The sequence below is a fragment of the Chaetura pelagica genome, unplaced genomic scaffold, assembly GCF_000747805.2.
Source record: "Chaetura pelagica isolate M959 unplaced genomic scaffold, ChaPel_1.0 scaffold177, whole genome shotgun sequence".
NCBI classification, from domain to species: Eukaryota; Metazoa; Chordata; class Aves; order Apodiformes; family Apodidae; genus Chaetura; species Chaetura pelagica.
The window spans coordinates 99,874-127,080 of record NW_009953803.1 but is presented as its reverse complement, the minus strand read 5'-3'; the positions used below and the strand labels follow the sequence as shown (position 1 = coordinate 127,080).

At 45.6% G+C, this 27,207-nt stretch overlaps 1 protein-coding gene across 1 annotated transcript in view; it reads left to right on the top strand.

Moving 5' to 3' along the window:
• FNIP1 (folliculin interacting protein 1) overlaps positions 1 to 27,207 on the top strand; it is a 42,121-nt gene that overhangs the window by 12,952 nt on the left and 1,962 nt on the right. Inside the window, exons 3-15 of the mRNA XM_010001211.1 lie at positions 2,308 to 2,451; positions 6,638 to 6,738; positions 6,987 to 7,061; positions 7,593 to 7,684; positions 9,919 to 10,002; positions 11,026 to 11,097; positions 11,812 to 11,947; positions 12,498 to 12,699; positions 13,478 to 13,563; positions 20,510 to 20,656; positions 22,727 to 22,896; positions 23,870 to 25,295; positions 25,661 to 25,829. Coding sequence (XP_009999513.1) covers positions 2,308 to 2,451; positions 6,638 to 6,738; positions 6,987 to 7,061; positions 7,593 to 7,684; positions 9,919 to 10,002; positions 11,026 to 11,097; positions 11,812 to 11,947; positions 12,498 to 12,699; positions 13,478 to 13,563; positions 20,510 to 20,656; positions 22,727 to 22,896; positions 23,870 to 25,295; positions 25,661 to 25,829 — 2,904 coding nt within the window. The remainder of the gene's footprint in view (positions 1 to 2,307; positions 2,452 to 6,637; positions 6,739 to 6,986; positions 7,062 to 7,592; positions 7,685 to 9,918; positions 10,003 to 11,025; positions 11,098 to 11,811; positions 11,948 to 12,497; positions 12,700 to 13,477; positions 13,564 to 20,509; positions 20,657 to 22,726; positions 22,897 to 23,869; positions 25,296 to 25,660; positions 25,830 to 27,207) is intronic.

Here is a 27,207-nt window from a genome sequence, read left to right as displayed (position 1 = left end):
CTGTGGTTTGCCTGCAAAAGCTTCTGTAACCCTGTGGATTTTATGTGGTTTTATCACATGATGCTTGCCTAGCCTAGGACATTGTTGTTTGTGTCAGAGATAAAATGCAATTCTAGTTCACGAGTTCCTACTGAAGTCATATGATGATCATTCACATGTTCCAGCCATTGTGCACTGTGCTCCAGCCACAGACCCTGGCCATTAGCAAATCTGCATATTGCATGAACTCAACGTGCTCACCACGATGTCGTAATGAGAGGACACTACTGAAGGGGGGCTGGATGTGGCAGGGGAGCACAGGGCTCAGCTTCCTTCCCCTCTGCCACAGAATTACTGACTTGTCTGCTCATTTTTCCTCCAGGCTTTCTGTGGGAGCAGCTCTAATGGGAGCAGCAGTGCAGGCTGCCACGTGGAGCTCAATAATCCCTGATGTTTTCTGCTGGTTTGCTAAATCTCGCCCACAGTCAGGGCCAAAGAAAAGTCACCTGTTCCCAGCTGTGGCTGAGATTTGGCAAAAGAAAACAAAAACAAATAGTAACCTGCACAGCTTAGGATAGGGGCATGGGGTTCCCATTGTGTCCCTCAATAAACTCCCCATGCAGAAGTAAGGGCTGTTGTCTTTTGGTACAGTTCATACAATGGTGAAGGTTGGAAGGGACCTTAAGTGTCAGGTTCTAACCTCCCTGCCATGAGCAAGGACACCTCCCACCAGCCCAGGCTGCACAAGCCTCATCCAACCTGCCCTTCAACACCTCCAGGGATGGGGCATCAACAACCTCCCTGGGCAACCTGTTCCAGTGTCTTTCTGCCCTCATGGAGAAGAATTTCTTCCTGATATCTCACCTAAATCTCCCCTCTTTCAGTTTAAAACCATTCCCCCTCGTGCTGTCACTGCCCTCTCTGGTGAAAAGCTCCTCCCCAGCTTTCCTGTAGGCAGAGTCATGAAGTTACCACCTTGTGCCTTTGGTATTTCACACTGTTCTTTATGCCCTTGCCATTTTTTTCATAGCCAGTAAAGATTGAGACATACTTCTGTTTTTGAATGAAGAAAGAGCTTGTGATGTGGACCCAAGAGGCCAGAGATGAAGCTGTGACTTGTAACAGCACTTCTGTGTTTCCATCTGTCCCTTGAACCTTGCTTCCAGCAGGGCTTGTTTCCAGCTTGCTCTTACTGGTTTGGTGAATGTATAGGAAATGTTAATTAGAAAAGTCTTAGGGTAGAGTTAGCAGGCAATTTTGAACAGCGTAGACTATTTCTGTCTCCCAGTGCTGCCCACCAGCAAATGTAAATGCTGCCAACCTGACGTGGGTGTGTTGAAGTGTAATGAGTGTCTGAGAAATACGGTGAGATCTCCAGGTGAAGAGAGTTGCCTGCTGCTGGTGTGAATGGCCTCAAGTGACGTGGGTGCTGGTGGTGCTTGGGATGCTGATGTTCCCAGGGGAAATGGCAAATGTTTTAAACAGTGAATGAAGCAGTAGAAGCATCTTCTCTGCCAGTGAGTGATCACACTGCACGTGTAGAGGCAACACAGATCCTGTTGGTTCAGTTCCACCGGAGCCCTCCTAACTCCCCTTTTTGCTCTGCTGCCTGAATCTCTATCAGGAATCACCCTTGGAGTGTTTCTGCATTGTTTGGTGAAACTTCTGGCTTCTCTGTAATGCTGACTGTGTTTTGCAGCTTTGTCCTTTTCCAGCCTCACAATTCCCTCGTACTGCAAACGAGAGGAATGTGTCACCTCTGTGCCACTCTTTGCAAGAGATCTGTAAAAACAGTATCCTTTCTGTCCACGTATCCCTGTTACATGAATCTCTGTTGATTTCTGAGTTGTTCTCACTCGGTTATTCCCAGTCTGTGTGTTTTCCTGGACACTCTGACATGCTCCTTGTCCTGATCTGGCCAGCACTGTCACTCTGGAGGGTTGTGTCTGTCACACTGCTGTGTCACCTTCGCCCCACTGGGCACAGGGAGCGGGATGGAGACAGATGGAGCCTATTGTTGCCATCCTTCCTTTAAATGCTTTGGTGCCATCCTGCCTCCTAATCCAGCCTCTAAAAATGTCAGTTGTGAAGCTTCGAGGTGGATGGCTCCTTAGGAAGATGGAGTTGGAGCGACCTGTTTGCTCCTGGCTAATGGAGGTGAAATGGCTCAGCTTTCTTTGTACAGCCAGGCTGCAGGATACACTAATAAATATTCTGTTAACTATTTTCCTGGAGCCTTTCAGCTGTGAAATGTCTGACCTGAACAGGTAAGGGGAGTGCTGCTAAGCAGCCATCACAGGTGTGTCACATGTGTTGTCTCTATTGCAGAAACTCTGCAGTGATGCTCAAGTGAGAGTTTTTGGGAAATGTTGCCAACTGAAGCCTGGAGGAGACAGCTCTTCTTCCCTGGACAGCTCAATTAACTCATCCTCCTCGTTCTCTGATCCAAAAGAACAATGTCCAAAATACCAGGTGAGCTGCACTTCCTTCACTTTGCATAACCCATGTCAAACACTAACAGCAGGTGAGGTACCGAGCATTTAAAAATGCTTGAAATTATAGGTTGGTGGGGGAGAGCAGTTTTCAGTCAACATCAGACTTTGGTTCTGACTCAGTAATGTTGAATTCTGTAGCTTTGGGTTTGAACAAGTCTGAAACCAGCCAGCTGGTTCTCTTGGGATGTGTCTTGAATGGCAGCGATTTCTCCAGGGCATTTGCTCTGTCTTATGACCCGGGTGATAACACTCATTCGGTGCCATCAGACTTGGCACAAATATCTTATCTTGGTACAGATTAGGTAGTTTATTTTGCTTTATTGCTGAATGCCCGGAAACAAGGAGAGAAAGGTGGTGTCTATAGGGATAGTCTGTGTAACAGCTTTATGACAAGGGATTCGGTGCACTTGAGTTACATTTTACATAAGAGAGTTTGGCCAGGAGAGTAGCTGGAGTCATCTGACACGGATATATTTCTGTCATCTCTCCTTCCATGGATCACAAGTGTTTTATATTAAGCCACCCTAAAATAGAACTAAGCCCTTCCACTCTTTGTAATGAAGTAATTGTGTGTTTGAGGGAAGCTGCTATCTCCACCACCTCTTCTGAAGTACAGTACTACTGATGTCTTAATCTACCGTAGATAGAAATGAAGAACCTTTCAGTGCTGACTGTCCCACTGTCACGTTAGCTCTTGCTATATTTGGTGAGCTGCATATTCTTGTTTTCTCCTCCTCATCAGACTCTTTTGCACAGCCTTAGTAAGGTGGCTGAAGATCTGTTTTCCATTCTTCCCTTCCTGGAAGGGCATTTAGCTGCGGTTATGAAAGGAAGAGACATTTCTGTCAGCAGCTTCCTTCGTGCACAAAATAACCTCCTTCATGCATTGTGTGACCAAGAAAAATGATGCCCCCCACTATCCAGAAATTGTCTCTCCTACTGGGCAGGCTCTGTGCAAACAATGGCCAACGTTATTAAAGGAAATTAATGTTAGTGGTTGGCATGACAGTGTGTTTTAAAGCTGTGGAAAGTTTTCCTTTAGAAGTCCCCAGTTCCTCACGCGTATCACTTAGCTAAAATGGTACCAAGGGGAACTGATGTGTGGCCATGGGACTGGCTCAAAAAGTCTCCAAGACATTTTCAGCTCCAGCTGATCTTCCACAGTGTGTTTGTTGCAAACTGTCTTGTACTCCCAGGCATCCCCAGCAAGTGAGCAGAGAGCCATAAACACCAGTTCTTTACTGCTCAATAAAATGGTGTATCCTGTATGCAGAAGGGCCAGAGTTAGTTTGTCCAGGCATCAGGCAGCCCTATCTTCTAACTGCTGTTTCTGGTAACCTCAGAAGTTACTTAGTGTATTTGCAGTATTTTTATGTTCTTTTGCTTGTTTTGGTTTGGTTTGCTTTTTAAAGCTATAAAATGGAACTCCAAATAGTACTGTAGGACATTAAAAGCAGTTCTTCGTGTCTCCTTGTTTAAATACATTTTGACTATATATGAGCAACTTTAACTGCAAGGTGGAATACAGGGGTTTGTTCCAGGCTTCCATGTTTTTAATTATGTCTTATCCAGATCCCTCACAAATGTGATTAGAATCCATTAAGATGAAGCTGGATGTGGTTCTAAGCTTGCCCACAATTATTTGTTCATTAGAACACCAGTGTTACCTCTTGTCAGTGTAGTCAGGACTGAGAGTCTTTCTGATTTGTTGATCACAACACTTGACATTTATTTCTCTGCTGTACATTTTTAATTTACAAATGCACTTAGGACAACATGCACAGTAAGTGGAACATTAAATGCTGTAAATATATTCAGAAATGGGATTTCCAAATCATGCAGATTTTACTACTTCTAATATGCTAATGTGCAATAACAAACACTTGTGGGAATTTTATGATCAGTTTTTATGTGAGTTTGTAAATATGACCTAGGGAGTTGGTTTGTGTCCAAGCTGTTGGTGCCGGAGGTTGTGCCCTTTTTGCCAGATGCTCCTTGGCTGTTTTTTGTTTGAGTTTTTAATATTTAACCCCTTTCCTCAGTTGATTGCACTCTACTTCGGTCTCGAGTGACCTTTATTTTGCAGTGTTAAAGGCCCAAAATGTGGGGCTGTAGTAGTGTTTCCATATTAAATGCATTCAGTTTGTGCATCTTTTGTTATGCATGGTAAAATTACTGGTATGAAGTGTAGATGAAATGCCAGACATGAAACAGGCCATGGGTGCATCTTATCATGCTCTTTGCCTTCAGCATTTCTTGTCTCTGCCTTTCAGAGGAAAGGGAAACCCCTGTAATTAAATTTGAAAGCAGCTGATTTTCACTTGCTTTTTAAAATTCAGCTGCCTGACAAAGAAAATCAATACTTAAAGTATTTTGCCTCAGCTTTAGGATTAGATTTTTCACAACAGCAGAAAGTTGAAACCAAAACCAGCCATCAAGGGCTTGACATTTCTTCAGAAAGAGTCCTGCAGTTTGGAGATCTGTGACAAATTTAAAAATAACAATCATAACATTTGGCTGTAGTAATTTGCAGTGTTCTTACTTCAAGATTTCATGATGCTAGCAGACCTATCATTTCCTAGAGCCATTAGCATCCATGCTTGTGTTTCCTTGGAGCTGCTGGGTCATACTGACTGATGTTAAAGTTGTTTTTCCAGTGCTGCCTACAGTGCCTAGGCAGGATGGTATCCTGGGAGGCAGGGATGGAAACTTCTCTGAGACCCAGCTAATGATCAGATTTAGCCCTGTCATATGGACACTGACAAACCTTGCAATCACATCCTGATTTTTGTAACTGTGGTTGCTAGCCTTCTTGCAGTGCTAGCAGATTTCAGAGGTTAATAGTATGTGTGTTAAAGTACCATCATCTTAATTGAGAGTGCTTGAGAACAGCTAAAAATTGAGAAGCTTTTTAAGTGTGTTGCCTTTTGGCTGATGAGCATTTCTTTGTTCCTGCCCTTGTTCTGTGGGCTAGTGTGAGCACCAACATTGAGTGGTCATTTTTTTACCACTCCTCAGTCCTGGTAGGAATCCGAGGTGTGGACACCCTGTCCTTGGCTGTGTTCTAAGCTCCTTGTCTCACCCTGGGCAAAAGATTGAGATACATTCCAAGCCTGGAATTGGGGTGAGGGTCCTGGTTGTTCAGAGCTTGGGTAAGGGATATGGAGATACACTACTTAGCATTTTCCAAACATGAGGTTATTTCTGTGACTGGCTCTAGGGACCTTTGGAAGGATGACTCCAAAGAGGTGTTGTTAGTTATCATGCACCTAAAGGAAATGTGTTGCTCTCTTGCACAGGACCAAAGTACCTCACCTGGGAACTGCCTGAGCTCTGTGAGTGAGTGATGATGGTATTTTAAATTATTCAGGGCACTGCACACGTGGAGAGCCAGCAATAACACTGCTAGCCTGGAGAGGAAACAGCCCTGGATAAAGGGACAGTAATCTCAGTCATTGGAAGTATACAAATAAGATGACTGTCAGCTGAGCAGTCGTCTCCAGTTGATTGCCCTGAGTAACTTGTTAATTTTAGGCTTTTCTTTGCAGTATTTGATCTGCCCTGTGATGCAGCACAGTGACATTCCTCCTTTGTATTTATGCCTCACAGCAAAGCTCTGACAACTGAGAAGCAGGGATTGCACAACTTGAGCCTGGCATCATGGTGCTGCAGCTCTTTGCTGGTGTCATCACAGGAGCACCAGGGAAAGCTGCATGAAATATTAAATAGCATCCATGATAAGTTAGGAATCGGTCTTTGCCAAGGAAGACTGGGCCACCTTGGCTCTACTGCACAGTCTGTGTAAGATCTCCAGTGAACCTGAGGTTGTTCTTCTCAAGCAGAAACAAGTCTTAGGTTTAATGGTTCTTACTCATAAAAATTGTAGTCCTCTGACTCAGCACAGTTTGATTCTGCTCATCCCCTGTAGATGGGTTATGTTTGTTGGATGATTTTGGGATTCATCTCACTGTGAAGATAAGTTTCTATGCCTGCGTTATCTTTACTGAACTGTTCAACACAGCATGTTCAACAGTGTTATAGTGAGGTATTTTCATGTTTATCTTTTAAGTAATGAGTATTTTCCTTAGTTGTGTGTTGCCTTAATAGAAAGATGCTTCTGAAATGCTTAAAAACAAATGCGGGTGGGGATTTTTTTTTTGCAGGGTTCTCGGTGCTCCTCAGATGCTAACATGCTTGGAGAGATGATGTTTGGCTCTGTGGCCATGAGCTACAAGGGCTCCACACTGAAAATTCACCAGATCCGGTAAGTTTAATTTTTTACTGCTGGTCTTTTCAGAAGAGTCACTCCCTGGTGCTGACATGAGAGGCACTGAATGTCCCAAGCTCGGAGCGAAAGGAATTTCTGGGTTTGCTTAGAAGTCACTATGATGTCACTTTTGACACAAAAGGCTGTTATGTTGAGGCCTAAAAAATCTGGAGGGCTGTGAAATGGAAAGCAAAGCCTGTCTTGGCCCTGTGTTGCTGACTGACCCCTCTGGTTTTGTCCTCCAGCTCACCTCCTCAGCTCATGCTCAGCAAGGTTTTCACAGCTCGCACAGGAAGCAGCATCTATGGAAGCCTGAATACGTGAGTCTGTTACAAATTGCATCTATTGCACACAAGCAGATGAATGTAAGAACACAAAAGGCTTTTTTTTGACCTTCCAGACTCTTCCTCTAGAAAAATAACTTCTTGTTCCCTGGTCTGTTACATCCTGTCACTGGGATTCCCACCTTGTGGTTGTCTTCACCACATTTTGCTGTAAACAGAGGAGGGAACCATTCCTTTAATGTTGATTTGGTGAATCTTGATGTAAGGAACAGAAGTACCTGCAACCACCAAAGGAAGAGGGATGAGGATAGAACAAGAACACTGGAGCTGGGGAATTCAGTCCAAAATGAAGAAAAAAGTGTTATAAAAACATATGGCTTCAGAGGGTTGGATGTTTAATTCTCTGTGTGTTAATCAACCCACCTGAGAATGTGGCTTAGGCTATGAAGGCTTTTATCTAGTAGAAGCCTGTGTTCCTATCCTGTCTGTTCCATTTGGGCTGTCAGGAAGTAACACTGTGTTCTACTGAACTGCAATTCACTGTTGTATGTTTTATGTTTGTTGTAGGTTGCAGGACAGTCTTGAGTTCATTAATCAAGACAGCAATACGTTAAAGCCTGACCACAGCACAATTATGAATGGACTTCTTGGGAATATAGGTAATTACAGATTTTATTTCCTGATATCTTAAGCTTGCTTGGTTGCACTGGAGTTTTTGATCAGATTAGACAGAATATCTTTTTGTTCTCTCCTCTTTCTCTCTCTCTGTCCATGGAAGCTAAGCAGCCTTGAAAGGCTGTCTGGCACCTTTGGTTCTTGGGCTGTGTGGAAGTGCTGTATGTGAAGGCTCTGTGACCATTAGGTTACAGAAAGGGGGGAAGGTTTTGGCTTTTCCCTGTGGGAATGGTGAAGCTGATAGTAAAGACACTGTACTTTAGGGCTTGGTTGTCCTGGCAAGCTCTTCAGCACATCCTTCCTTGCCCTTGGTTTAGAGTATTGACTTTCCAAGTAAATGTCTGGTGTAGTAGGTGGAATAAGGGGCTTCTTTTTACATTTGCTTTCCAGAATGTTGCTGTATGTAAAATACACTTTTCTAGGGTTGGAAGCAAAGAGTGAATTTGGTGACTTTATTTCTGTAACTGGGTTTCTGGCTTTGACATGGTCCTAATTCTTGCTGGGTGTGTTTGGTGTGTTTACTTCTTTCCTTCACACTGACCTGGGTAAGACTTATACCTAAGCATGGGCTTAAATGCTTTTCAGGCTCAAAAGCTGTACACCTCATTCAAATAATTCCTAATACTTATAAGGGAAGCCAATAAAGCTGCAAGAACCTATTACCTATTAAGTGCTTCCTGAATTTACCAAGTCAGGACAGTCAGAGATGCATTCTTCTTAACATTCAGAATTCCTTTCCGAGTTCAGTTGTGATTTTTCGCAGTGCATGAGTGAGGTGCCTCATCTGAAGGACCTCACTTCATCTACTGCTGGGGTTTTGTTGTGGTTTCTGCTTGGCAGAAGTTTGCTGTATCACCAGTGCCATCTAAACTGCAAGCTCAAATTCAGATAACGCAGCTCCTGGGTGTGGGCTCAGGATGATGGAGGTGCAGCCAGTGCCACATGTTCATCCGTGTCCGGCTCCATAGGGAGGGCGGCTCTTCCCCACCAAGTGGATGGAAATACCACCCTGGGATCTGCCCCAGTGGTTTAGGCATCTGGGTGCAGGGGTGGGCATCAAGAAGGAACGAGGTTGCCTTCTAGAAGAGGATGCTGAACCTTTCTTTGCAGTTGAGCCGCACAAGTTTTCAGCGGGTTCCACAGTGTTTGTTGACAGTTCCCATCTCAGCGCGGGGGGAACTGTGGGTGCAGGAGGTGAAGAAGTTAATCTGTAACTGCAGCATTTCTAACAAGGGTGTTGAGCAGCAAAGGCTGCTCCTGACTAACCCGCCCAACCCAGCCTGTGACAGGAGAAGGGTCTGTGTGTTTTGGTTGAGAACTATTTACAAGCTGCTTTTTTTAGATATGCTGGTTTAAAAAAAACACACAAACCAACAAAGCAGCACTGGTCATGTCCCTTCCTTTGATGAGTGAAGACCTGAGAGAGTGGAAGGGAGCTTGGTTGAGGTGCAGCTTTTGATTTTTGTATAATCAGACTTTGAGAGAGCAATAGCCTCAAATTTAGGAGGGGGACTGACGATTAACTCATTAAAAATACCCATGCATTTTTCCTGGCACTGTGTACAGTAAATACACTCCTTCCCTGGTATATCTACAATTCAGTAGATATGTTAATTGGACATTTAATTTTAAAATGGACTACTAAGACTGCTAACATTTATTTTCTATATGATAATTTCACTAAACTGATGTCCTGATTGTTCTTAGAACAACTCCTCCAGCCTACAAGTTTCTTCTGGTTCTAAGACCAGTTTCTGCCTGCCTGCTCCCTCCTTCTGCCCATCACCTTCAGCAGCAGGGTTCCTCAGCCACCCCAGCAGGGTTCCTCAGCCACCCCACCAGTGTGGATCTTAAAACAAACACACTTCACCATGAATCTCCTGTTTGTGATTGAGCTGGGCTTTGAGCCTTCATCATTTTTCAACTAAAAAAAGTAATTAAAAGCATTGGAGGGAAACCCCATCCTGGTATGGGAGACAGTGTAGAGCTGGGCCTATTCTTTTAATTCTGTCATTACTGTGTAGTCAACTATAGACTATCTAAAGCAGGGTTCTTGAATCAACCAACGCTCTCATTAAGTGTAAGAGCTGTTCTCCTGCACACGCTAGTCTGCATATCCGTTGGCTTATATCTTCTCCCTGCCCTGGCCCCCTCCCTACAGACTGTTCTGCTTTACTAACCTCATTCTTTCATGTGTATTTTACGTTTTGCCATGTAGGTCTTTCACAGCTTTGCAGCCCCAGGCGGGCATTCTCAGAGCAAGGTCCGCTCCGCCTGATCCGGAGCGCCTCTTTCTTTGCAGGTTTGCTGTGTGCTGTGCTGTGTGGCTAGTCTAGCTGGTGTGACAAAACTGTCTGGATTTGTAGTTTAGCCCTGGAAATAAGATATATTTTTTTTAATTATTTTTTTCATTTTATTTTATTTATAAATACAAAATGGACAGTGATGTCTGCTTGCTCACCTTTCTGGATGCATGCTTTAAACCCCCAGAGGACAGCAGGCATTTTAATAGTCCTCTTTGGGGTTGTTTGGTTGTGTTGTTTTGGAAACATATTCAGTGGTGGATTTCATATTTCTGGAAATAATATTCAGTGGTGGATTTCATATTTCTGGAAATAATATTTCACAATAGCGTCAAGCTATTTTGATCTGGACTTGTTTCAACCTCACTATAAAAACTAAAGCTAACCTAAGTTGATTTGAAGTGGACATTTCTTGTTTTTAGTGGCTGGGTCTTATTTCCATGGCTGAATAGGTTTTATTTCACACACATCTGTAAAATAGATCACATTTAAAGACTATTGAGCCTGATACACTTTTGATCGTGTGTATGTGCAGACTGTGAATCTGAACAGCTTATGGCTTAGTTGAACAACCAATGCACTGCTCACAGTTTAAAAATGTTTATTTTCTTCAAGACAGCATTGTAAAATCCTTTTAGAATCATGTAAACAATACCTGAGAAAGCTGGTATACAAATTGAATTGTTCATTGGTGTTTTTTGTCTGTACACTGAATACTGTGGTTGTAACCAACATGCTTTTGGTACATTAAAAATTTCTTGAAAAATATCTGTGTAAAGAACCAAAGTGTACTAGTGGTAGTTTGTACTAAAGTAAGTGCATGAACTTCCAAAAAATACTTTCAAACTTTTCAGAGAACTGTTTTGGCTTGTTCAGCTAAGCAGCCTTTCTTGGTGATGGCCTTGTGCAGTGCTGTTGATCTGAATTAATGAGCATGTTTTTGTTTCATTAATTACATGGAGATCTGCAAACAAGAAAGGAACTGTATATTCCCCTGCTAATTGGTATTCCTTGTTTTACAGTTCACAGCAACCCTATGGATATGCCTGGGAGGGAGCAGAATGAGGACAGGGACAGCGGCATAGCGAGATCGGGTAATGTCAGTGCTGTGTGTTAACCCTCTGCACACGAAAGATATTTGTCACTGAGATGTCTGGACATCATCAAACAGGTTTTCCTGTGCTGTTTGTTATACAGAAGCATTAAAGCATAGCTGTATGTGCATGTAGCAATGCTGTAGGTGCCAGGGGTGCTGCATTAGGACCTCGCAGCGGTGATCTGACCAGCAGTGGGATGTATTGAACCTTGCTGCAAATCAGCAGGCCAACCTGCGTCTTGAAATGAGTTTGCAGCATTTCTAAACAATACCAGTTGTGATCTCCTCTTCCAATGGAGAAGGATGGTAATGCTGGAACATGAATTTGCCTCCACAACACTCCCCTCTTGCCCTCAGTTATGGGATATTGGACACTTCAGGTTAGGATTGGAAAGGTGGTTGAGGATGTTGATGAATGCTATTCCTTTCCACAAAGAATTTCTTTCCTGATGTTCAGGTGTGATGAGCAAGGAGCAGCCTCTGTACTGTCTGCAAGGGAAAGCTGCAGGACTGTCCCACCCTTGCAGTGCTTGCATATCTTGTCCATGTTACTGTAAACTGGTTATTTTGAGATAAGCATAGATAAGCAAAAGAGAAGGCGCGTGATTAGCAACACCAATTTATCTTGAGGGGCTTTGTTTAGTTGCTAGTGTTATTTTCCAGATGCTCTTTATGCTGGAGAGATTTTTATGTATTCCTCTTGTGATTGCAGCATCTCTTAGCAGTCTGCTCATCACTCCATTTCCCTCCCCGGGCTCCTCGTTCAACAAAAGCTGTGCCAGCAGTTACCAGCGGCGTTGGCGTCGCAGCCAGACAACCAGCCTGGAGAACGGGGTCTTCCCTCGATGGTGAGATGGGAATGCAAATGCTGGTTGCTGCCCACAAGTTTTCCACCTTTGTCAGCTTGATTCTGCTCTTGCATATGTACATCTGCTCTTGCTGTTGCTTTCTGTGGGGTATTTACTGAGGTGTAAGTCAGGCTGCTCTTCAACGCCTGATCTTTTTTAGTATCTGTGTTCCTTGTGGCATTCGTTGGGTTTGCACAAACTAAAAAGCCTTCAGCAAAACATAGACCTGTAGGCTGTACTTTGGAGGATAAGAAGCCCTAAAATCCTACTCAAAACACAAATTCTTGGCAGAGACAGAGAACTACAATACCATATCCAGATCCCACAAAGACTTGGGATCTGGCTCCAGCTTTTGTGCTTGCAGGATCAATTAATGGCTGCTTGAAAAAAAATTGCAAAGTGGGTGTTATCAAAGGTGATGATTTGACAACACATGCAAACAAAAGGTGTTTATTGAAGTTAAACGTTTAGGAATTGAATTACACAGGAAACCACAGTACAACTTTAAGCAGAGGATTACATTAACTTTCTATTTTTTTCACGCTTCAAGGTCTATGGATGAAAGCTTTAACCTGTCAGATGACAGCTCTGGTCCTAGCCCAGGGATTGTTAGGAAGAAAAAGATAGCAATTGGAGTTATTTTTTCACTCTCAAGAGATGAAGATGAAAACAACAAATTTAATGAGTTCTTCTTCTCACACTTTCCTCTCTTTGAGAGTCACATGAACAAACTGAAGAGCGCAATAGAACAGGTAACACAGTCTCTTTTGATTCCTGCACTTGTATTGCTCTACGTTTCCCCCACCTTGTCCGATTTAATTCCTAAGTCTTGTTGCCAGTTTAACAAAGTGGGATCAACTTGCTGTGGGGTATTGGAATTGCACCAGAAGAGAGCTTTGCTGCACAACAGCTTTGATGGTGTTTCTTACTGCTAGCAAAAGCACACCATGGGGTGAGGAAGGAGCATGCAGCACTAGCTACAGGGGGTGCTGAAAGCTGCAGCAGTCACTGGGCTGTGAGAGCTCCCAGCAAGCCCTGGATCAGCCAAGGGGAAAAGCTGCTTTTAAGGCCACATCTACCTCCCTGCTTCAGCTGTGTCAGCCTAAAGGATGGCAGACCCGGTCTCTAGCCTATTCCAGGCTGTAAATCAATATTGAACTTTTATCTTTATCCTTTATTTTACCCCCTGATTCTGATGTGTAGGAAATTTTCAAAGATTGAAGTTTGAAATGTGCAGTTAGATTTGCTTCAAATCACTCTTCTAGGAAGCACTTAGTGGTTACTTTGCCACTGCAGTGAAAACTTTGACCCCTTTTATGCCTCGAATGATGAAAAGCACAGAAGCAGAGGTTGCAAGTGCATGTGCCTCACCTATCTTCCCCCAGATATGAAAGCTGGCACTTGTACCATCGTTTTATCACTTAAAAAAAAATTATTTGCATGAAAGATAAAGTCAGACACATGACTGCGTGTTCATTTTCCATGCTTCTGTAGCTGTGTGTTACTTGTCTCTTAATGGTTGCTTTCAAGGCTATGAAAATGAGTCGCAGATCAGCTGATGCCAGCCAGCGCAGTTTGGCGTACACCAGAATCCTTGATGCCCTCAATGAATTCAGGTGAGCAGAGTGTCTCCTGCCTTTTGTGTCTGTCTTCAAAAGCACTCGTGTCTGATTTAGAAAGATCTTAGTGCAGGAATGTAATGTCTGAAGTCTTCTGCAAAACTAAGTCCAATGAAGGTATTGGTGGTGTTGAGGCTTTGTAAGCTGGTTGCGTGTGTATCCATCGGGGGTTGGTGTGAACAGGACGTAGATGATCAAAGGTTTCTGGGCTTTAGGTAGTAACCAACCTCTGAGCAACATCTTAAATTACCTTTCATGGCCTATTGAGATTGGGGGGGTGGAAAGAATTGCAAAGCCATGTTAGGGAAATCCTCCTCTAGTGTCCGTTTTCCTGATGTGTGAGCAAAGCAAGGCTCTAAATGCTGCTCTGAAGGAGTTTCAGATAACCAGCTACTAAGAAGCACTATCTTTGTCACACAGTAAAATGCAGCCCTCTAATCTTGTGCTATCAGTACCTGCAGAGCATCACTATTCAACAGTTAATACACAAAGTAACGTAGATAAGCACATTCCTGGCATTTAACTGTATTTTCTTTTCATAGTTTTAAGTCATGGGGAGGGAATTAAGCTGAAATCCGTCTGTTTCAAGTGATTCATCTCCTCTCGGAGGGGAGGGGCAGGGTACTTCCTTTAGAGCCAGTCTAGAGCTGCTTTTTAAAGACCTTATAGAAGACAGAAGGCTTTTCTTGTGGAAAAAAAAAACCAACAACAACCCTGAGATCAGAACAGTGCAGGATCCTGAGGGCTCATTCATTTTTCTACAATTCCACTTACAGCCTGAATTCCATGGATTAGGTGATGTTGCAGGATCAAGGCACAATGTCTTTTATTTTTGTTTATTACTTTTTCAGAGCCTCAGCTCGGGTGGTTGTGAGGGAGGGCAGAGGGTAGGTTCAGTAGGGACAGGAGGCAGGGAAGAGAGAGCACGTGGGCCTGCGGGAAGAGAGGGATGGGAGCAGCAGTGCCAAGAGGGAGCGGAGGGAGCTCGTGACTGCCGGGAGCCGAGACGAGTTCAGCAACTCTGAGCAGCCACGGTGGTTCCTCTGCTCCCTCAGCCCTGCGCTGCCTTTCCTCCCATTCTCACCCGGAGCCATTTCTCTGCGTTCCTGCCCCCTGATAACACCAACTCCCCAGCTGTTTTCCCCAAATTTCCCCCAAACCATTCCCCCTCAAGACACATTCATTGGACTTTGCCCGTTCTCCTTTGTTTTCCCAAGTTAAACAGTTCCAGAGCGGTGGGGAGGGGCGCGCGGCCTGACTCGAACGATAGGAAAAATAACACTGAGAACACAAGCCAAATCCCCCTTCCTAGCTTTTTTTCCTCCTTGGAGGGAAGCTCAGGGGTGCTGAGCTGGGATGGGATGAGGGAAGCTGCCCCTGTCAGGCTGAGGAGGGAAAGAAGGTCCCATGGGACGTGGGAGGACTGGGAGCATCCGGAGCCGCCGCCGTGTCCCTCACGTGCCAGGGCCCTTGCGAAACCGCTCTGGAAACCTGTGTCTAACTACCAGTTTTATGCAGAGGTTTCCATGGTGATATAAATATTACTCTCTAACAGTGTAAAGGAGGTGAATTAAATCCAGTTTAATTTTCCTATAAGTGAATTTTCTGAGGGGGCAGACTTCGGCAATTCTGGTTTGTTTGGGTTTTTTTTTCATCTTTTTGCCTTCAGAGGCACCAGCTGGTGCCCCCAGCCCGGGCTGGCCCTGCAGGCAGGGCCCTTGTCCCCCCGTGGTGCCTCGGGTGGCCGTGGGACAGTGTGGGCTGCCACCAAGAGAAGCATTTCTGGAGCAGGCAAGAGCCACTGGCCTTTCAAAGCGCAGCGATGCGTGTCTGGAGGAGGGAAGGAGAAAAAGAGGCGTGTTCCAGGACTGCAGGCTGGGTGCAAAGATGCTTTGGCACAGGGTCAGCAAACCCATTTAGGCCACTATTATCTCCTCAGGCGTCTGCTTTCCCCCTGGAGTCACGGGGAAGTCAGGAGCCTGCGTCCTTTGGTGAACCTGAGTCTTGTGTTGATTCCTGCCCTCTTAGCAAACTGTGCTGGAGGGGAAGGAGGCTGCTGACTCCAGTGGGCTGGTGTTTCTGAAGCATAATCCTGGGCTGGTTTAACTCGTTGCCGTCTATTTATTTCTTTTAACTTATTTTTTAAGGAGAACTTTTTGGTTGTTTTTTTTGTTGTTGTTGGTTGGTTTTTTTTCTTGTAAAACTCTAGGCTTTCAGAGGTTCAAGTGTAGCTGACGTGCACCCTCTGTGAGTAGGATCACCTCAAATCACCTGGGGGAGCAGCTACACACTGTGTGTTGATCAGTAGTGGAGGGAGGAGGGAGTGTGATGGTTGGTACCACAGCCACCTGCAAGAGGGCAGGTGCTGTGGCTGCAGGACAGCCTGCAAGCAGGGCATGGCAGGGAGCTGGCTGCAGGGCCAGCTGGGCACTCACAGGCAGTACCTGCCTGCACTGAGGGCTGAGGGGCAGAAAAGAAGACAGCAAAACAGAGCCCTTCCTTTGCTCTGGTTGTCTGACCTTGGGAAGGGAGCCAAGCTGCCTTCCTGAACGGCCCAGGCTGCTTCTGCAAATGGATGCTATTGATAAATTCAGCATCAGCTTGGAGGGGAGCTCCAGGCCTACCCATCAGTCATTATTCACTTTACAGCAGTTTTTAATTTTCTAAAGCACTGATGGATTTAGCCATTGCCACTTGACTTAGAGGCTTAAAACTCTTTGGATGTCAGCTGGGCAGACACATGACTTACGAAATAAGCTACTGTACTTGCATAAACGTTTCAAGTCCCCCGGGCCCTGAGGCCAGAGCAGCACATTGATAATACAGATTATGCACCTGACTGTAATACCTGTGTGGCAAATACACAGACTGGCAAGGAAACACTGAGCACAGGGCCTAGGGAAACACCTCTCTCTGCTTTCTGGCAGCCAAATTTGATCTTATTTTATCCCAGTAATTGTTAAGCAGCTTATGCTGCTGTGAATTGAGAGGTGCGTTTTGCTCAGTGGGGCAGGTTAACCCCTGTGCATGGGCACCGAGTCATCTGGGCTCCCTGCTTGGGGTAGCCTTGCTCCTGCACTCACTGCAGCATTTTTGTCTGTGTTTTCTTTTTCCTTTTTAAGGAAAAAAATCGTCTTTGGAAGGAAGGAATGAGCAAATGCTTGTGAATGAAGTTCTATAAACTGCTGATGCTTTTTCTTTGCTGGAACAATCCCTAAAGAGATGCTGAGCTTCACCCTCGGATTGCAGCTCTGGAACAGCACAGCACCGAGGGTGGGAAGTGTTTCCCTTCAGCTGCAGGGGGCTGCTCTCTTCCAGGAGGAACCATCTGCCTCCTTTGGTGCAGCACCAGGGAGAAGATGCCGGGGACTGGTAGTAAAACCCAGGAGTAAGGCTGGGGAGGTTTGCAGGTGTGTTTGGGGGTGGGTGAGGCAGGAGGCAGGGAGCACCCAGGGCCTGTTCATCCTGTGCTGGGGTGGCCATCATGTCACTGCCATGCAGAGCCAGCAAACCCCAGAGGGTTTCAGGAGGAGTTTTGCTCAGGTTTCCTTTCTGTTTGCTTGGGCTGGCCTTTGGTTTCAACACACTGTTGGATGCAAAGGTGTTTGCTGAGGAGCCCCCCCCCAGCCCCTGCTGCACCCGTGGCTGGTGCCAAGGTGCCTGTAAGCTCCAGGCTGGAGTTCAGCCTCCCAGGAGCATTTCCAAATATAAACCATTTAAAATGTTCTGGAACCCTTGCAAGAACAGAGTCTCATTAGCTGAACTTTCCCTCACTGCTGGTGTGTGTGTGGTGGGGAGGGGGCTGCTCCCTGCAGCCTGCCAAGGAACCCATTTGATTTTTCAATGGTTGTTATTTTTTAAATCCAGTCAGCTTCCCTGTAGTGTTTTGCTGGCTGTTTGTTTTGTGGGGTTGTTTTTTTTTGTTGTTGGTTTGGTTTGATTTTTCTGTGGTTTTTTTTTATTATGTATTTCTTTTTTATTGTTTGCTTCTGTTCTTTAATAAATGGCAGGAGAGCGTTCCCCTGCGTGCTTGCAGAGCTGGAAGGCAGTTAATCCTTGCCCTTGGTTTCTGTGCCATTGCTGCCTGTGCTGGCATGGAGGGTTCCCTGCACTGCAGTCACATGCCTGCTGGCTGCTGCCCAGGGCAATCTGATCTCTCTCTGAGGAAACACTATCAGCTGCAGATGCAGCCAGGGTTACCAGAATAGTAAATAACGAATCACAAGACTCGGTCTATCTTTTCAACGAAAACAAATATTTTAATATGTTGGTTTTAGGATAGAAGTAGTTTATTTTTTTATTATTTTTTTTTTTTCAAAACAGGCGAGCTGCAAGAGGCTGGGCTTGGGTTAGTTTGCATGTGAAGGAGAAGTAAGATGTATTTTATGTTAAGCTGTACAGTTTATCTTCAGCTCCTATGGTCAGCTGTGTCTGGGGGGGGTGTAACTTTCAGTACTTGTTTTGAGCTTTGAAAGTGTTTGAGTTTGAAGTCTCTGGACTTGGGGTTTCTCCCTTTCTTTGGGCCTCTTTAGCATCCACTCCAGTTAATGGGCTGTGAACAGAAAGTTTTCCCTTAATAATCCCACCTCTAGTCCCAACTCACTAAAGCCAAGGCATGAAATCCAGGTGCCCCAAGAGCCGCCAGACACCCCCGGTCCCCCCGTGGTGCCTGTGTCCCTGGCTGCATGCCCCACTCATGTCTAACCTGGCAGGACTGTGGGGCCCAGGTCTGTGACCAGGCTGTGTTTTTGTCCCATCCCTGCACTGCAGTCACATGCCTGCTGGCTGCTGCCCAGGGCAATCTGATCTCTCTCTGAGGAAACACTATCAGCTGCAGATGCAGCCAGGGTTACCAGAATAGTAAATAACGAATCACAAGACTCGGTCTATCTTTTCAACGAAAACAAATATTTTAATATGTTGGTTTTAGGATAGAGTAGTTTATTTTTTTATTATTTTTTTTTTTTCAAAACAGGCGAGCTGCAAGAGGCTGGGCTTGGGTTAGTTTGCATGTGAAGGAGAAGTAAGATGTATTTTATGTTAAGCTGTACAGTTTATCTTCAGCTCCTATGGTCAGCTGTGTCTGGGGGGGGTGTAACTTTCAGTACTTGTTTTGAGCTTTGAAAGTGTTTGAGTTTGAAGTCTCTGGACTTGGGGTTTCTCCCTTTCTTTGGGCCTCTTTAGCATCCACTCCAGTTAATGGGCTGTGAACAGAAAGTTTTCCCTTAATAATCCCACCTCTAGTCCCAACTCACTAAAGCCAAGGCATGAAATCCAGGTGCCCCAAGAGCCGCCAGACACCCCCGGTCCCCCCGTGGTGCCTGTGTCCCTGGCTGCATGCCCCACTCATGTCTAACCTGGCAGGACTGTGGGGCCCAGGTCTGTGACCAGGCTGTGTTTTTGTCCCAAGAGAGGCCCAGCAGCAGAGGGTAACATAGAGCAGCTCCCAGGCTGCCCTAAACTGCCCCAGAGACTTACAAGCCCTGAGCACCGAGGGGCTGGTGAGCAGAAAGGAAACTTGCTTTTCCCTCTCTCTAGCCCACTGCCTGTTTCCTGGCTTTCCCATCATGCCTGTGGCAGTGGAATGTCTGAAAATCCGAGGAAATCAGGGTTAATTTTGAGTACTGTGAACACACTGGATGGATTTTGTGTTTAATGAAAACTGATAGGAAAAAGAAAAGAAGCCAAAAATGCCTCCCCTCTCCCCCTTTCTCCTTGAGCAACTTCTGCACAGGCACCTTTGCTGCCCTTCAAGGAGCTGCTCTGTGGGGCCTGGTCACTGTAGAGCTGCTTTCTTCTCTGCAGAATAACCAGGGAAGAATTCCTTCCTCCCCCAGTGCCCCTCGTGCCGGCCCCGTGTGCCGTGCCAGGCTCTTGCTTCCCAGGGAGTTTCACTTTAAACACTAAACCACAGAAGATTTGGCAGCTGCTTCTCGAGTGTGTTTGCCTGCCTGATGTGCACAACCATTGCTTTACTTCTGGAAGTGTCTATAAATTTTTAGACAAACACATCCAGAGAAGATCTTTATAAATCAGGGGTGGTACTAGGGATGATGGGATAATGTAAATCTTTGTCTTGTGGAGCAAAACGATCCCTTCTAGAAAAAAAAATAGTGCATGAGTTGGGGAGAAGCCTGAATTGATCAGTCATTTCCTTTGTTTTGGCTTTTTTCAGGCTTACTTTTTTACTGTGATGAAAATGCAGGTTCCCATAGTGTCATAGCACAAGCATTGTACTTAAAACTGTAATTTAGTTTAGGTTTTAAGAGGAGTTCAACAGTAATCTGAGGAGTTTTAATCTGATGTTTTACTGCAGAGCCAAAGTTTTAATCATACACTTACTGTCCTCTGTACAGAAAGGATGTGGGTAGGTGCACAGTCCTTGAAATCATGGGGTAACTTTGACTCTCATACGTTATATTTAAAGCTGAAGAAATAACCTGGTCCTTTGCTCTAGAGATCCACACTTGGGTGGGTTTGGCCTGGAGGCACACCAGCTTTTGAAAGCAAGGAGGAAGTTAAGCTATTTTTATAGGTCAGATACACGTAAACTTGCCCTAGTCATAAATCAGGCAGAACTGGAGGATTTGCATGTTTTGAAGGAAATGGAGAGAAAGCAGGGAGATAGCAACAGAAAACCATTCATTTTGTCACCATTTGGAACAGGGCAGCTCTTGACTTTTGACAGGGATGTTACTGTGTTTGGGATCAGTTGAGGTGGATGCATGAAGAAAGAACCTGCGAGGCTCAGCTCTCCAAGGTGGAAGGGTGAATTCATCCTGTTGAATGAGCACCATGGTTTGGGTAATGGTTGATGAGAGAAGTGCTGCTTCGGACAGAAATGACAGCTGGAACTGAATGTTGCAGTAAATTCTTTGAGCTGGGGTATCAGCCTTTCCTTCTTGTGTTTACTCTGCTGGATTGTTTTGGTTTTGTTTTCTAGAACAACTATTTGCAACCTCTACACGATGCCACGGATTGGGGAGCCTGTCTGGCTTACTATGATGTCAGGGACACCAGAGAAGAACCAGCTTTGCCATCGCTTCATGAAGGAATTCACTTTCTTGATGGAAAATGCATCTAAAAACCAGTATGGTGGATTTTAGTTTTTAAATTGCTTACATGTTTATGCATTTGCATTGCAAGCCAGTTTTTGAGTCTGTTTTTAAAATCTGGGCAATCAAAGAATCAAAAGACCATCCATAAATATCTCCTTTCCAAAACAAAGAAGAAGTAAGAAAATAACTCATTAAATACCTGCTTCCCCTTTCTCTATCTTGGTAGAGGCTGAACACTGGAAACATGTCCATAGGGAGCATGTGATGGGTGTGTATGTCTGGAAGGGGGTGAACACACCTTATGAAATGCATTAATCTGCCTTTCCAAATCAGTTATCATATGATGAGCAGGGTTAGACAGTCAGTCAGAGCTGTGTCTGTAACACTGTCTGACCACAAACTGCTCTTCAACCTGACTCCTGTAATATGCCACTAAGGAAGTTGTGTGCTTGATTAGGGCTCACCTTTCTGCCCTCAGGACAAAGCCCTGAGTGGTTGTTAAAATTGAGAAAGAGAATGTTCTTGATGAACTCTGGAGAGTCTGATAAATTTACTCTTTTGTCAACACTTCATCCTGCTTCCCCAGGGCACAAAGAGGGGAAGTTTTTAAGGCGTTCGGCTCCGTTGGAGCCCTAAAATGAGCACAAATGTGAAGTTTGAGTGGGAAAGGCACTGCAAGAGCAGCTGTTCACTCTGGGGAAGCTGCTCTGCAGGGTGGGGAAGGGGCTGCTGCTCCCCAGCTGCCAGCTTTGCCACCAGCTTTGTCATCTTTTCTCTCCCCCCGGCGGGAGGGTGACAATTAGCAGTCAGTGTGGTCCTCCCTCTCCTGCCTCACTGCAGCAGGAGGTTGTGAGGGGTTTAGATGTATTTTCTTTCTTCAGTGGAAGCTTATTTCTTGGATTAGCCCATTTGATCCCTGCAATTCTGAGCCCTGTACATCTTGATTATGTTTAAATGTTCATTTGTTTGGCTTTGTTCGCTCCCTTTATTTTAAAACACAGCAAGATTTATACTGATGGGAGCAAGAGCAAAAACAATGTCCCGCATCCTTTTCAAACCGATTTCCTCCCATAGCTGTCTCCAGGCAGCAAATGGGGCTACATTTCAACTGTAGGGCCCCCGAGGCTGGTGAACTGTTCCCAAGCCATGAGTTGGTGGCGTTTGCCTGTGTCCCTGCGGGGGCCACCAGCACCATCTGCTGGGAGGCAGGGCCCTGGGCTGTGCTTCTGCACCCTCGTCCTGCCCGGGAAGGGGACTGGGAAGCCAGGTCTTCCCTCCACGGAGCAGAAACCGTGCTCTGTAATTACAATAAATCAGATAGCTGACGCTTTTCAGAAGGGTTTTTCAGGTAACTTGCTTAGCTAGTGAAAACGGTTTTGCCAGAGTGTGGGCACAGCCTTTCTGGCTGAGCTACTGAATCAGAATCATTAAGGTTGGAAGGGACCTTAAAGATCATCAATTTCCAACCCCCCTGCCATGAGCAGGGAACCCTACCACTAGACCAGGTTGTACAAAACCTTGTCCAGCCTGGCCTTAAAAACCTCCAGGGATGGGGCATCAACAGCCTCCCTGGAAACTTTAAGGGGTTTTATTTTTTAAAAGGAGGAGTCATTTGTTGCTTAAATGGCTTAACAGTTGTGTGAAAGAACATGGCACCCAGCTATTTTTCTGGTCTGGCAGCAGTAGCCCTTCTTCTCATCAACACTCACAGATCTTAAGGGCTTGGGATGTCCTTGAAGTGCAGAGGCCACACAGCATCACTGTTTTCTTGCAGCAAACAAAGTTGGTTTGAGATGTTTTACAACACGCAGCTTGCAAAATAGGAAGCCTAATAACTATTGCCAAACAGAGGAACTGAGATGCCACAGGTTTAAAATACTTAATTTTGTGTTAAATGTGTGCCCTAAGAAAGAGCTTTGCAGGGGTGAGAGGGCAGGTACAGCCCCATCTTCTCTCCTTGAAGAACTGAGACTGAAGGGATGATGCCAGCTTTGTCAGGTTGTCTCTGCAATCCCTGATCCATACAGGCTGTAGAACAGTGTCAGTTTAATATCCTGAGTGTGTACCTGGGGAAAAAAAGATGTTGAATGTTTTGCTTCCAGGTTTTTACCAGCTTTGCTGACTGCAGTCCTGACTAACCACTTGGCCTGGGTTCCCACCGTCATGCCGAACGGGCAGCCACCTATAAGAATCTTCCTGGAAAAACATTCTTCCCAGAGCGTGGACATGCTGGCCAAAACTCACCCCTACAACCCCCTCTGGGCACAGCTGGGTATGTGGCAAACATCTCTGACCCATCCAACAGCTCTCCCTCAAAGGGTGTGCCTGCAGTGGGGTGTATGCATGCCTGTCACTTCCCCCACAAGTTAATATATTTAGAGAAAAGTGTGTATTTCAAGCTTAGAGGTGATCACTGTTGTTTTTTATTTTTTTTAGCATGTGCTGTAATTTCTTAAGGCAATATCAGTTATAAAATGGCAGCCAAAAAGTAAAGCCCTCTTCAGTCATCTGTGCCAGGTCTCGAGGTCACCTGCTGTGGTGATGATGGAGGATTCCAGTCCCCCCTCTGGTCCTCCCTCTACAAGGAAGTTATTTTTTTTTCTTTTCTGGGATGCTGCTGCTCTCAGTAACCTGCTTCTGGGAAGAGCAAATCATGGAAATCCACCTTTTGATAAGAAATGAACATACTCTTGATACAGCAGGCAAAGGAGTGACACAGCCCATGCATGGGCACTCCCCAGGTGGCTCTGGAGTACAGCCAGAACAATCTATCCAACCCAGAGTTGGATGCTGCCTCAGGGGGAGGAAAGAGAAGCAGGTTGGCTTCAGCTGTGCACCCACCACTGTCCCTTTTCGCCCTTGTCCTTGGCATTGGTCTGTTTCTCCTTCCAGCTTTCTCTTGGTGGGTGAGAGTTCAGCCCAGTTCCCAGACGGTCCAGAGTAATTCAGAGCAGATGCCTCCTCTGTCCCATGACTATATAAGGAACCCAGGAGACAAGCCTCCAAAGCTGGGGACTGAAGTTAGGTGGTGTGAATGCTCCTTAATATGTGAGATCAGATGTCCCCCTGACCAGCGTGTCACCTTACAGCAATACCAGCAGCATCTCTGGGATTCTTCCTCACTCTTCTGCTGTGGTATTTTTCTGTTGTAGACCTGGCCTTTGAAACCTGGCCACAACTGTCTGTTAGAAGAATTAGTTATTTTAAAGATGCAAAATAATGGTCTGTTCTCTCTCCTGCTCTAGGTGACCTGTACGGGGCTATTGGATCACCAGTGAGATTAGCAAAAACAGTTGTGGTTGGCAAAAGGCACGACCTGGTGCAGAGGTTGCTTTATTTCCTTACTTACTTCATCAGATGCTCTGAGCTCCAAGAGACACATCTTTTAGAAAACGGGGAGGATGAAGCCATCGTCATGCCTGGAACTGTTATAACTACCACGCTGGAGAAAGGAGAAGTAGAAGAATCTGAGTATGTGCTTGTTACAATGCACAAGAACAGGGGCAACTTGCTCCCAACTGAGTCTGAGGAAGTGAGAACCTCCAACTGCAGCTGTAGATACTGCAAATGCCCCGTTTCCCTTGCACAAAACATAGAGGGTGCTTCACAGCAAGAGAGGGAAGATGCTCAGAACACTCCTAAGGTAGAGCTGGAATCTTCCTCAGATGAGAACAGAACTATTGTTCCTGATGACTGCCAGGAAGATCCTGCTGATGTTAACCAACCCAGACCCTGCCTGGACACAAAACTGGAGACAGTGGTGTGCACAGGGTCAGCATCCCCAGAAAAACGTGTAGTGGCAGAACCTGGCTTGGAGCCCACAGCAAACATGTGGGGCAGTGAAGAGTCACTGGAGCCAGGCACCCAGGCAGTCAGTGTCACCAGGTCACCTGGGATTGCTGTGGAGAAGAAGCCACCAGATAAGCTCTTCTGTGACACGTTTCCTTGCAGTGCTGCTGAAGCTCAGACAAAGGTGACTTTCCTCATCGGAGACTCCATGTCACCTGACTCAGACATCGAGCTCAGAAGTCAGGCAGTAGTGGAACAAATTGCCAGGCATCACAGCCCGCCAGCAGTGGAGGAAGGAGTGTCTGCTGATCAGATCTGTGAAGCTAAACAAACTGTTGAGGACCAAAATAGAGACTCTGGGACAGCTGAACCCTTTCCTCAAGTTGCTAGTGAGCATCCGGGCTGGAATCCAAACCCGTACAGGGCTGAGAGCATGAGTCTGTTTGATGAATATTTTACTGATGAGAGTTCAATCGAAACCCGGACTATTGATGATATTCCAGGGCAAGCAGCTACAGACCTTCTTGCTCACAACAGTAGGTTAGAGTTTTCTAAAAAGCTGTGTCCAAAGGCTAGCGAACCGCCTAGCGAGTTCTGTAAATTTATGGACTCTGTTCGACAAGAGACCTACAAAAACTGCTTTAATGAGCAGGACCAAAGAGAGAAAATCTCTATCCGTGTCCCCCATGGGGACAGAGAAAACGTAGAGAAAAAGGTCGCCCCGGGAATTGATTGGGACATTCCAAGAAATGAGAGTTCAGACAGTGCCCTGGGTGACAGTGAAAGTGAGGATACAGGTCATGAGCTAAGCAGACCAAGCGGAAACTATTATGGGGGAGAGCAAGAGGACTGGGCAGAAGAATATGAGATTCCTTTCCCTGGGTAAGTACTATTCAGCAGTAATAGAGCCTAAAAAAGACACAGCCTCTTCTCATGTCACATGTTTGGAGGAATGCAGCCTAACTTGGCATCAGTGGCTGGAAAAGTGTCTCTTGAGCTTGCTGGTTGTAAAAGAATATAGAGAGATCAGTGGTCTGGAAAAAAATATTAATTGTGCATTGAGATCTTGGCTCCTGTCCTGTTCTTCCACAATGGTCTGACTGCAAAAGCTGACCTTAAAGTCTTTTTAAAAAAAAAGTGCTTGAATGGAAGTTGGAAGAGAGATGACAAATGGGAGAATGCAGCCTCTATATAAGCTGAACGTGCTGTTTTCTGTTGTCCATCTCTTTCATATGCCTCTCTTGCAGGTCAAAATTAGTTGAAGTGAACTCTGTCCAGCCCAGCATTGCCAATTTTGGAAGATCCTTACTAGGTGGCTACTGTTCATCCTACGTCCCTGACTTTGTTTTGCAAGGAATAGGAAGTGATGAAAAGCTGAGGCACTGTTTGGTGTCAGATTTGTCTCATGCTGTGCAGGTAATTGAGCTATATTTGGTAAATGTATTTGTCACAGTAGGGAATGGCAAATGTTTTTGAATATACAAACACGCTGGAAGTGGAAATATTTACTGTCAAAATTCTCTTCAGGTTACTCCAGTCCCAGGTCACCAGTTTTTTCTCCTCTCTCAATTAATGTGTCTGAAAAACGTGGTTATTTGGCTGCAAATCTGGAGCACAAAAACTTAAGGCTCTGGCTGAAGGCAGCTGAGAGGCTTGTGGCCTGGAGAAGATGAGTCTCTGTGCTAAGCTGAAGAGAAATAATCTCCTATGGACGTGGCAGCTGCTGATGGTTGCATGATATTAGACAAGACCAAACCATGAGGCTGCTGTTCATCTCTTCCCAGGCACCGGATCTTGCTGCAGTGGTTGTGCAGAAGCTCCCTTTGCTCCCTCCTCTTTCTGTGTCTAACCAAGGTGCTGCTGCTTGAGGGGCAGAACGTGCTCTCTGCAGTGAGGCCAGCAGGAACGCTCCATGTTTTGGGGCCATTATTCCTTGTTTAGGGTTGTAATCAAAGTGGCTGCCTCCAGTGAAAAAGGAAGAAACAACAGAAATGTAATTGTTCTAAGGGGCTTCAACCTTTCTCCTGTGTGCTGCGAATCATCTCCATAGAAGCTTTTCCCTGTGGCATGCCTGGGAAGTGTGGTGTTTCCTCACCCTTTCATTGTCACCAGCAGAGGGGTGTGTCCCCAGGGGAATGGGGACATGTCCAGGCTGGCAGCAGGAGGGTCTGGTGCCCTGAGCATCCATGGGGAGCCTCCAAAATGTCCCCTTCTTCCCCACCACGAGTTAATGATGTTCCTCACACCTTACACAGATGGCACAGCGACCCTTCCTGCGGCCGTTCCTGTGTCGTTGTCCCCAGCCCTGCAGGGGAGTTTTGCTCCCCCCGTGGTTGTTCTAGGAGCTGGTTTAAGCCCTTGTGTTTTAGGCCAAATGTTAAAGCTGTTTGTGAAGTGTCATTAACTTCAGGCAACAGAGGCAGCAGCATGAGGGGATAGGAAAGATTTTATATGCTTCTCTTCAAGTGAAAGAGTAACTGCACCCTGTGTGAAGTCCCTGAGGGACTTTATGGAAAGAGGTGGTTCCTTTGATCTCCAGCCCCCCAGTACATTGGGGAAGGACAGTGGGGTTCCAGATACTCCCTTTCTAAAACCTCCCTGGCTTCAGAGAGGTGAAACGCTACTTGGAAGGAAGGAGTGGAGGAGCTGGGCGCAGCCTTGGTTCCTGACTCCCTCTGCTGGTCCTCCCACCAAAGGGAAACCAGTGACAACTGGGAATGAAACCATCCTCTTGAATGCAGCCATGTTGAACAGCACGTTGAGTTTTCCATACTTTCAGTTTTAGGTTTTTAAA